General features: G+C 37.8%; 1 protein-coding gene across 1 annotated transcript in view; it reads right to left on the bottom strand.

The window, feature by feature from the left end:
• The window catches only part of LOC136872570 (uncharacterized protein C05D11.1), a 318,276-nt gene that overhangs the window by 224,513 nt on the left and 81,303 nt on the right, over positions 1-12,460 (bottom strand). The window contains exon 7 of the mRNA XM_067146371.2: positions 54-153. Coding sequence (XP_067002472.2) covers positions 54-153 — 100 coding nt within the window. The remainder of the gene's footprint in view (positions 1-53; positions 154-12,460) is intronic.

The raw sequence follows: 12,460 nt of genomic DNA, 5'->3' as shown, positions 1-12,460 counted from the left end.
GCAATCAACTATTAACACAGCTGGAAGGAAAACATTCTACCCCATTTACATACCTTACTAGCATAAGGATCAGCAATTTCGACAAATTCCTTCTGCAGAGGACTCACTGATGTGTCTGTCAAGTACTTCAAGAGGACAGAACAAGCACACATCCTGAAACAAGACCTCTGTTTAGTAACTAACACATTTGAGAAGAAACATAAATAGAAAATGGAAGGTATGATACCGATGCATGAAAATAATTACATATACACTCAACAAAACACATTTATGACAGTACTAAGCCACATTTCATAATTAAATCATGTACTGAATGGACTTCCTATACTTAGTAATTAATTATTATAAAATAGACAAATATTGATGCAAGTGGGCAATAGACTAGTATAACTTGGAAACAATTCTCTAAACCCATAGGTAGAAAATGAAAATATCAAGCTTGATTAGATGTCATTGTTGTTGTTGACTTATGAGGTGTGGCAATGAATATGTTTATGTCTATTAGTATTACTATTATTTACGTAGTTATATATGGACTTTATTTGGTATAAATCATGGTCGTATCATTTATTATTTGTGTGCTGTATGATCTGTCTTGTGTAACAAAACATTTGAGGTTATGTCACAACACTTCTATTGTATCTAGATTAATAAAACTTTATTTTATGTAAGAACATGTAATTAATAGTGTACCAGGAGGTACACCCGCGCCGTTCATTTAAATCAAGCGCCTGGAAGAACACTATCTGCCACCTAAAGTTACAACTACTAATACGAGAAGTTTGGACTTCGTTATTTTAAGGTTTACTAAACTGAATCTCTTATTCCTTGTTTTTGGTATGTTAAAGTTTACAACACTTCCATCTCTGTCTGTCAACTTCAAAAATTGACCAATAGAATATTTTGCACATGTATTTTTCCACCAATAACATGTATATCTTGTATTTATTTAATTACCCAATGGAAATTGGGGGTGTGTCGAGCCTTAGCCCAGTTTTCTGGATCTTTCCTCTCAGGTATAAAAGCTGACATATTTTTTGACAAGGATGTCTTATTCATCGCTCCAGTCTAGTCTGTGTGGTTATAAAGGGGGCGGAGAGCCTCGTCCATCATCAAGTAGACCAGCAGCTCAAGATAATGGCAGTCCCATAGAAATGATAGTCTTTGAAAGCTAGCTCAAGAGGAAGGTTTCCAAACTTTACTAATGTAACTTTCATTTTCTAAAATGTAACTTGCAAACTAGTCAAAAGAACTTGGCCGCAATTCGGGAATAGAGTGCGATACCCTCTTGAGTTCCCTATCTACTTGACTTTGAGGTAACTATGACTCTCTAACCGTTTTCTGTCTGTAACTTTTGTAACTTAAATTTTCTCCATCTAGTCACCTCAGTAGTATAGGCTAAGCCTCTGTAACTTCGGGCCAGAAGCCCAAATAGGGTTTTAATCTTTTAATTGCAAATTTAAAGGAGTGCAAGTATCCGCCTCCATATCATGTTGATTTTCGACCAGTAACCTTAACCTGTTGTTTTCCACAAAGGCCCGGTACAATGGGTTTTTAATACCCCTGTAAAATTCAATTTCATTTTCTTCTTATGTTAAGAAGTTAGACTGTTGAGAGTCTAAGACAGTGCATACTGTTGGAATTTGTCAAATGTAGGTTGAGCCTTTGATAGGCCTGCTTGCTGCTTGCAGGCAATGAATCCTCTAAAGAAGAGATTTCCTATAATTTATCATTTAAAGGCCCTAGGAAATGCCTTAACATTGCTTCCAAGACCCCTGGATTCGTGCCATTTCTAAAAATTGAAGTGAATAATGAACCCATAACAGCATTGTTTGATTCAGGGAGCGTTAGCTCCGTTATTTCCGAAGAATGATACATTAAACTGAAAGCTTGTTGCAAATTTCCAGACTATTGTTTGTCTTCCATTAAATGTGTTTCGGCAAATTCAACACCATTGGAAATTTTTGGCTTAATTTTTGTAAAAGTTCAAATCTCAAAATTTACTTGGAAAATTAAGTTATTTTTGGCTAAACAGTTGTCTTGCCCTGTAATATTAGGGGCCGATTTCATGTCCTATTCTGGTCTTGTGCTCGATCTTCAGAGCAAGTCAGGCACATTCAAGTTTGTAGGGTAACGTTAATATTCCTCTTTTGAAATGTAATTCTGCGTCATTTTCATCTATTTCGCCTACCAAGAGTGAGATGATGTTAGATCTTAGGCATCTACTTGAGGACCAGGCTGAGTGTATGAAAAGACTGCCAGCCTTTCCCTGACGTATTTTCAGAAACTCTTGGTGTCACTCAACTTATTGAATATAAGATTGAGCTAACAACAGATTCTATTCCAGTTAGGTTTACCCCTTATAGAATATCTCCACCTAAAATGAAGGCCCTTAAGGTGATTATAGACCAAATGTTGAAGGACAGTATCATTCAACCCTGTAAGTCAGCGCATTCATCACCCATTTTCCTCGTACCGAAAACACAAGGCCTATTATTGATTATAGAGCTTTGAACCATAAGGTCGTATTACAGTCTGTGCTCCTTCCGGACCTTCACTCTCCTTTTTCATGGTTTCGCAAGGCTAAGTTCTTTACCAGTCCGGCCCTGCGGTGTAGGGGGCAACGCGTCCGCCTGCCACTTGGTGGCCCCGGGTTTGAATTCCAGGCCGGGTCAGGGGTTTTTAATTGTAAATGACTAATATCCCTGGCCTGAGGACTGGGTGCCTGTGTCATCCTTAACGTTCCTTTCCTCACATTCAACACTTTACAGTTCCGCCATTTATAAAATACATGCAGGTTCCTCACATATGGTGCAAGTAGGGGCAAAAGATGTTTCTAGGTTGACGCCCCGAACAAACAGCATTTTTTTAAAGTTCTTTACCGTCTTAGATCTTAATCACGCATATAATCAAATACCTCTGGCAGAAGAATCGAAACATCTAATGGCTTTTGCCACGGATTGGAATTTGCATGAATACAACCATGTGCCTTTCGGGCTCCCCACAGGCACGGCTGTCCTTACCAGACTGCTGGATAGGGTCTTCTCTGACATTCAATTTCAATATCTTTATCATTACCTCGACGATGTCATGCTTTCGGAGACCTATAAAGAACGCTTAGATCATCTGAAGGAAGTCTTCAGTCACCTTCGTAAAGCTGGACTGACTGATAAATTATCCAAGGTAGCTTTCGCTAAGCCTTCCATGTCATTCTTGGGGCATAGTGTGTCGCCCGATGGTGTTTCTATCGAACTTTCCAGAACACAGGCTATTCATGACTTCAAGAACCCTAAAGACATCAAAGGAATTGCTAGATTCATAGGCATTGTGAATTTCTTCAGGAAATTCATTCCTAACATCGCTAACAGGAAGGCACCCCTGAACCTACAGTATTGCGCAGGAAAGGTGTCAAATTCGAAAGGGGGCTGTGGCGGCCGCTCTTACGGTCAAACTTGAACTGTACATCCGGCACTTGTACGGCTGCAAGAAGACTGCAAGACTTGTTTTCAACGTGATTTATTACAAATGAACTTCCATCAAGAAATTTTCTATCTGTAAAATCCCACTTTAAATTTTTTATAACAAGCTAAAAGTCAAACTGTCACCGCAAGGAAGGACTTTTGGAGGGGGAAGTCTGTACCGGGAGGTACACCCGCACTGTTCATTTCAATCAAGCGCCTGGAAGAACGCTGTCTGCCATCCTAAAGTTACAACTACTAATACAAGAAGTTAGGACTTTTCTAAAATTTACGCTATGCCCTCTGATGTGAAGAGGGACTATTAAGATTGCAGAGTAATTTGTTATTTTAACGCTTTTTTGTTGGGGTTTTTTTTTTTTTTTTGCTAGGGGCTTTACGTCGCACCGACACAGATAGGTCTTATGGCGACGATGGGACGGGGAAGGCCTAGGAGTTGGAAGGAAGCGGCCGTGGTCTTAATTAAGGTACAGCCCCAGCATTTGCCTGGTGTGAAAATGGGAAACCACGGAAAACCATCTTCAGGGCTGCAGACAGTGGGGTTTCAACCCACTATCTCCCGAATACTGGATACTGGCCGCACCTAAGCGACTGCAGCTATCGAGCTCGGTATTTTAAGGTTTACTAAACTGAATCGTATATTTCTTGTTTTAGGTATGTTAAAGTTTACAACACTTCTATCTGTCCGCCAACAACAAATATTGACCAATAGCAAATTTTGTATATGTATTTTTCTGCCAATAACTTATCTTGTATCTATTTAATTACCCAATGGAAATTGGGGTTGTCAGATCAAAAATTAGATGGATGGCTTGTCCGGCGTTTGCTCTATTAACCAGCGTTTTGTCTTAGGTCTGACACTAGACTCTTCAGAGTGGGATGTGTCAGACCCTACCCACTGACGCTGGGGTGTATGCAGGTGAACTTATCAGAAGCTTATTTATGAAGCACAGTCTGATAACTGCATACGGGAGATAAAACTCCACAATGGAATTAATGCCCGCCTAGCAATTCCAAATGGAAATTCTAAGTTCCCATGGAGGGAATTAGATTCTTTTCCACCAATAGAGCATATCAAAAATCAGATCAAAAATTAGATGGATGGCTTGTCCGGCGTTTGCTCTGACACATCCCACTCTGAAGAGTCTAGTGTCAGACCTAAGACGAAACGCTGGTTAATAGAGCAAACGCCGGACAAGCCATCCATCTGATTTTTGATATGCTCTATTGGTGGAAAAGAATCTAATTCCCTCCATGGGAACTTAGAATTTCCAATTGGGGTTGTGTCAAGCCTTAGCCCAGAGTTTTCTGGATCTTTCCTCTCAGGTATAAAAGCTGGCACATTTTTCGAAGAGGTTGTCTTATTCATCGCTCCAGTCTAGTGTGTGTGGTTACAAAGGAGGCGGAGAGCCTCGTCCATCATCGAGTAGACCAGCAGCTCAAGGTAATGGCAGTCCTATAGAAATGATAGTCTTTGAAAGCTAGTACGATGGGAAGGTTTCCAAACTTTACTAATGAAACTTTCATTTTCTAAAATGTAACTTGCAAACTAGTCAAAAGAACTTAGCCGAAATTCGGGAATAGAGAGTGTGATACCCTCTCGAGTTCCCTATCTACTTGACTTTGAGGTGACTACGACTCTGTAACAGTTTTCTGTCTGTAACTTTTGTAAATTAAATTTTCTCCATCTAGTCACCTCAGTAGTATAGGCTTAGCCTCTGTAACTTCGGGCGAGAAGCCCATGTAGGGTTTAAATCTTTTAATTGCAAATTTCAAGGAGTACAAGTATCCGCCTCCATATCATGTTGATTTTAGGCCAGTAAATTTAACCTGTTGTTTTACACAAAGGCCCGGTAGAATGGGTTTTTAATGAAAATGATAATCCACAGCCTGTTTCCAGTGATTCAACCGGGTCAGGGATGGAATGAATGAAGCCCCAATCTAGCAGCAAGGTTAGGAATCGTGCTAGCTGCCGAAGCCTGTCGCATTTCTCTGGGGCAATGATCAATGAATGACAGATGAAATGAAATGATATTGGAGAGCGTTGCTGGAATGAAATATGACAGGGAAAACCGGGGTACCAGGAGAAAAAACTTGTCCCGCCTCCGCTTTGTCCAGCACAAATCTCACATGGAGTGACCAGGATATGAACCACGGAACCCAGTTGTGAGAGGCTGGTGCGCTGCCGCTTGAACCATGGAGGCTCTACAAAATGGGGTTTTAATACCCCTGTAAAATTCAATTTAATTTTCTTATGTTAAGAGGTTAGACTGTTGAGTGTCTAAGACAGGGCATACTGTTGGAATTTGTCAAATGTAGGTTGAGCCTTTCATAGGCCTGGGAATTTCTGGAAATAGATTCCTCAGTGTAAATTTTATAGAGCATAGATGCTCTTTCTATTCATGTTAAGGTGTTGGGGTAAATATTGAATGGTGCCTTTGGAAGGCCGTAACATTGTATTGTTTGGGGAGTAGTCTCCTAAATAATATTGTGGAGCAAAAGGTGCTCTTGAAGCATTGGATATTTTGAATACTCTGGCTTCTTGTGAAGTAAAAGAAATTGGGAGTTTCGTCTCCTTGACTGTTTTTTGAAAGGAGCCACAGCGCTCATGGAGAGTGTACAATTAAGGAGCTTCAAGCTCAGAGTTGTTCAAATGTTTAATTAATTGGTATTCGATATTCTAAAATTGTTACCCCATCTTATGAACTTCTGTACCTGAAGTGTAAAGTTATTTTTGAAAAGAAACTAAAAGATAACCGAAAAAAGAAATATAACTCTAATTTTAAAGTATTTAATTAATCTTTTGATTGTCTTAGATAGACCCAATCATGCCCGCATTTTCTTTCACCTCTGTCTACCACGATATCCCCGTAACAAATAGTATATAATTTATTATTATCTGTAAATCTATATATATAAAATAAGAGTGTTTTCTGTACATTGCTCAGAATTTAAACAGAATGGTATTTCTGTATCAGTTGTGTCCACAGTAACAAGGAAGTGTACTTTTTAATTTTCCATAATTCCTGTGTGTCTGTACATATGTACACGCATCACGAGAAAATGGCTGAAGAGAATTTCATGAAAATCGGTATGCAAATTCGGTGAATAAGTCACTCCAATCTAGGCCATAAATAATTTTATTCACGCTGAGTGAAATGGTAGTTTAGGGGAAGGCCAAACATATAATTGTCAAATATTTATGTTATTAGTGGTAGTATCTTAATGAAAATTGGGGAGCAAAGTCGGGGAATAAGTCGCTATAATCTAGGCCATAAATAATTGTCTTCACACTGTGTGAAATGGTAGTTAAGGGGGAAGGCCTAAAATTTAATTCTCAAATATTTATGTTATTAGTGGTCGCATCCATGGAAAATCAGTAAATTCTACATAACTAAAGTTATACAGTATTAAATTTCCAATCATTTTTGTCTTAATTATTGTTACCGTACCAGCTATGATCACAGAGATATTCATGAATTTGAAACAGAATTTAGCGAAAAACGGTATGTAAAGTCACACAATAAGGAACTACAGTCTACGCTATAAATAGTTTTATAAGACACACTAATATTGCAGAGTCGAAAGAAAATTAAATGTGAAGGGCTACAATATAGAAAGCTCATAAAAGTGATCAACAATGACATTACGTTGACCATTGTTTGTTGTGCTGTGCTTTGTGTCTTCTGTTGTCACTCATCGCCGTTAGATAGGATTACTGTTGCATACCGAGCATTTTTTAAAATTTGCTTTACATTTTACTGAAAGAGATAGGCCTTATGGCGACGATGGGATAGGAAAGGTCTAGGAGTGTGAAGGAAGCGGCCTTGGCCTTAATTAAGGTACAGCCCCAGCATTTGCCTGGTGTGAAAATGACAAACCACGGAATACCATCTTCAGGGCTGCCGACAGTGGGATTCTAATCCACTATCTCATGAATGCAAGCTCACAGCTGCACGCCTCTAACCACACGGCCAACTCGCCCGGTCGTACCGAGTGTAACAGCCTGCCTGAATATTGGCGGGAAGTAGGTGGGGAGTTAGATAACTTTCTTCTTTAGCATGCAGTTCGTTTGGTTCATAAATTTTCTTATACTTACTGGTATGTAACACACTGGTTCACCATAGTATTCGAGCTATTCAATCCTTACTCTGAGGCACTGACTGGAATGCGCAGTGTGCGTATTTAATGGAATAATGGCAGAGGAGTGTTCACGGCTGTCTGCGGCCTGGTTATTCCAGTTCTGGAACTCTGGACTGTTAGATCAGCAGCATAGTACTGTTCATTAAAAGTGAAAAAAAATGTGCAGTTTTTCATTTGATTATTTTACATGACAGCATTGCTTTTAATAGCTACATTCCTACCGACATTTCTGTGACCTATGTTGACTTCAGTTAGAAAAACAACAAAGTCAGTTTCTCAGAGAATCCTGTAGCAAAGCACAGGTACATCAGTTAGCATGATGTATAAATCTAGTGTAATGTTGTGCATGACAGGGTAATAGTCCAGAACAACGCATCTTTGTTACTAAAGCTTTATAGAATATTCTATTCATTTGGACATCGGTTACTGGAGACTCAAGAAAATACGAGAAAACATGTTGTGTCATACTTTTTGTTCCAGGGTTTGTGTGGAACGCAGAGATGGTAAAAAAAAGGTGCGGGCTTGAATGGTTCTAACTACAACATCAAAAATTGTCAGTCACCATAATGTAACAAATTCCACAAGGATTTGTAGTAGCAGTCAAAGGGACACGCCATCATTCAAATATTATGAACGAAACAAATCAACTCCTCAGGATTTTGGAATAACGTCCTTTTGACAAAAACCCTCATAAATATAAACTACTACCAAAGGAAAATCTGATCGTCAAAACAAGACTAGTTCGATGAAACTACCTAATTCAACATTTTACTGTTCAAAACTAATAAATCACAGAAGCAAGTCCCAAAATTAAAACCTGAAGCTGAATTCCAACGTATCCAAGATTTTAATCTTCAGACACCAATAAGTTTTAACAATAATTACGACTCAAATTTTAACACAGAAGTCAAATTACAATTGTTTTTAATAAACTAGAACTTTGAGAAAACATTAGTCAAATTTTCAAATTTGAAGATACCGTGTTTTGTTTCTGTCTTCAGAATTAACGGTTATTCCAGTTTTAGTATAGTCATTCATACTGTTAAACTATTAATGTGTTCATAAATTTCTATGTTTATATATTTTATTACTTAATTTTAGAATTATAATTAAGCACAAATTTGTCAAAGCAAATCAAATATGACAGGTCTTAACCTTGAGATGATTATATAGGCCGAGGATGCTTGAAATTCAAGCGAAACATGTCCCTATAAAATACTATTGTAGCATTATGATTCAACAACATAAAACCATTTGTATTGAAAAGGAATTTAAAAAATCACAATATTGCAAGCATATTAGAGATAAAATATGTTATAAAAAAACAAACTTTCACCTTATTATAAACAAGAATTTAATCACAATACAGATCACTTCACTAATATGAAACAAACCTAAAGAAAAAGTTAAAAGATAATGATCTGATAGCAGCTAAATCAGATAAAGGTAATGCAATAGTAATCATGGAGAGATTTTTTTTTTTTTTTTGCTTTACGTCGCACCAACACAGATAGGTCTTATGGCGATGACGGGATAGGAAAGGCCTAGGGTTTGGAAGGAAGGGCCTTGGCCTTAAGGTACAGCCCCAGCATTTGCCTGGTGTGAAAATGGGAAACCACGGAAAGCCATCTTCAGGGCTGCCGACAGTGGGATTCGAACCCACTATCTCCCGGATTCAACCTCAAGACCGCGTGCCCCTGACCGCACGGCCAACTCACCCAGTGGGGAGAGGAATAATTATATTAATAAACCAGATACATTTTTCATGGAAAACAATTATGGCATAATTATGAAGGATCTCATGAAAAGGTTACAAAAAGAATTAAAATCAATGGTCAAGAATAATATCTTCCTTTTTAAATTAATTTGAGAAGACAAAACTCATTGCTATGAACCCTAGGTTGCCTGTAGCAAAATAATTACCAAAAATTCATAAAGACCAATTATCAATTTCAGAGGCAGGCCGAAGTATAAATTATCTCAGTTTATTCCGAAATTTCTTAGCACACATTATTACTATCAAACAAATACTACGTTAAAGAACTCTATAGAACTTTGCGAGAGAGTAACATGTCTTAAGATACCAGAACATTACAAGATCCTTTTGTCTAACATCGTTAATATGTATGCTAATATCCCTGTCAAAGCCACTATAAATTTGATGAAGAATAATTTAATCAAATTCAGTAAATTGAGCAACGTTTTACAGACCATATAGATTACACAAGCATCATAGACAAAATCAAAGCCATAAAATACTGGACACATTATGATGACGATGTTCTAGCTATCATAGATCAGAATGTCAACGGAGAGAAAGTTTTGGAATTACTCAATAGTTTAGATTAAAGTATAAAATTTACTATGGAAATGGAGAATAACAGCTCACTTAATTATCTACACATAACAGAAACACGCCATAGAAATAATGGCCTGGCATTTAACATTTACAGAAAACCAACTTACACTGCTAAAACAAAATTCAGTACATCCTGCAGCTCACAAAAAAAAGCTGTCTATAACAGTTAGAAAGAGCTCTAAAAATCCCGCTCTCGAAGAAAAATTTGAAAAAAGAAATCAGGACCATTCACAAAATAGGCATGAGCAACGGATTTTAGTAAACATAGAAACAAACCCAAAACCATTTTATGAAAGAGTCTAAAACTAAGGGAAAATATGCCACATTCACATTTAATAATATAATCACTCGAGCTCAGAAGTTCATGCATTTGTATGGTTTTTTTAGGGGTTAAAATGTATGCTTACACATTATGTGCACGAATTATGGAATTTTCAGTCATATGAACATGCTTTTATGGTGCATATAACTGCATAATTTTGTGGTTTTGATAAATACATCATACTGTATTTTAATATTTTAGTGCCTATATGGCATATTTCAATCAGTTTAATGGTTATTACAGTATTTTTTTAATCACCTTTTTCATCTGGTTGATGTTGGCAGTAATGTTGCGCATGATGACGCAACTTGTCATGTGGTGAGGAGTTATGATGTCACGCAGTGAATCCCCTGTTTCATCATCTACCCTCACGTTGTGTGCTTAGCTGTTGACTGGCTGTCCATTGAGTCGTGTAACGGTGTTGTGAACTGGTTGTGACCAAACTATATTTCGAGTATAAAGCGTCCGTCAAAAATTTCTTTAAATGCCGAAAATAAGAGCAACTTTGAGTTGTATATTAACTAATTTACAGAAGGAATTTTCAGGTGACTTGATATCTACAGATAATAGGGGACTGTTTTGTGGAGTATGTGAGAAAACTATAGGGAGTGAGAAAAGATTTCAAATAGTTCAACATACAAACACAGCAAAACATAAGGAGAACTAGCAAACTGGCAAATAAAGAGTCTGTTCAAAAACAACTATCAGAGTGTTTAGGAAGTAGGATTAGTGAATTTTCTTATGACTTGTGCCAAGCATTTTTAGCTGCTGATATTCCCTTATATAAGACTAATAACCCCATATTAAAACATTTTCTTGCCAAATACACTGGACAACATGTGCCTGAAGCAAGAACATTGCGTAAGACTAACATAGGACGTTGTTACAATAACGTATTATCAAATTTACAAACTGAATTAGCGGACCAGTTTGTGTGGTTGTCTATTGATGAAACCACTGATTCTGAGGGCCGATTTATTGCTAACTTGCTGATGTACCCGTGCTTCGCTACGGAATTCTACATTGTATACAGAATTGTAGGTTCGGTAGAGTACCGGTACACGCTGTGAGTAAGACTGTATTAAGTTGCATAGCTCTTAACGTTACCCTGGAAACGTGACTGAGAAATCACCAAAAGTCTTTTCTCATATGAAGACTGCATTATCATTGTAATTATCACAGGCATTATCATTGTAATTATCACAATCAGGTTGGGGAATAGCATTATAATGGCAAACACTCACTCTCCAGCTGCCTTTTTACATCCTCAGAAAGACTGTCTTAGTGGTTCTCCCAACTGAAATGAACATAGGTCATTACAATGCAGTAGGAATGGCGTGAGTAAAAGCAATGATTTCACATGAAATACTCGATCAAATGAAAAACCACACATTTTCTCACTTTTAACGAACAGTACTACGCTGCCAATCTAACAGTCCAAAGTTCCAGAGCTGGAATGACCAGGTCGCAGAACGCCATGATCCATGAACATTCTTAGTCTTTCCTCGGAGAGGGAGGGGGTCGAATAGTGGAGAGTCCCAGGGCAAAAACTATGCCCTTTTACTAATCTGTTTCGTAGGAGTACCCGATGAGTCGGAAAATCTCAATTCACTACACTGGCGGCAGAAAAATCTACCTGACTTGGAGGCAATTTTTTCTTCCAAGCCAGAGGAGAAAGCCTCTCTTCACTGCTAATTTTGAATAAAATGAATGTAGAATTTAATAGAAGTGAAGAGGAAGAAGCTCTTTCTAAGAAACGGCTCTTTTCAGGGTTGAATTTTGAGTTATTTAGTGAATTGTGGTGCTATAATTTGGAATATGCCTAAATTGTAATTCTAGACCAGGTCATACTACTACTAAGTGAGCCTCCGTCTTAAGTGTGTACACTGCTCATTCAAAACAGCATGACAGAGTAGGGATCGAATAGCTGGAATACTATGAAGAACCAGTGAGTTTCGTACCAGCAGTACGGTATCAGAAAATGTATGAACCAGAGGAATGACATGCTAAAGAAGAAAGTTTTCTAACTCCCTAGCTATTTCCCGCCAATATTCAGTCAGTTAATAAAAAAAAAAAACCACCACCTTCATTTCGGTTCTCATTCAAATTTTAACTATTGTCTTGCGCCGACTTCGACTACTTCAATCATGACCTGAATTT

The sequence above is a fragment of the Anabrus simplex genome, chromosome 4 (genome assembly GCF_040414725.1).
Source record: "Anabrus simplex isolate iqAnaSimp1 chromosome 4, ASM4041472v1, whole genome shotgun sequence".
In the NCBI taxonomy this organism is placed as follows: Eukaryota; Metazoa; Arthropoda; class Insecta; order Orthoptera; family Tettigoniidae; genus Anabrus; species Anabrus simplex.
The sequence above is the reverse complement of the archived record's forward strand: the minus strand, read 5'-3'. Positions and strand labels throughout refer to the sequence as shown.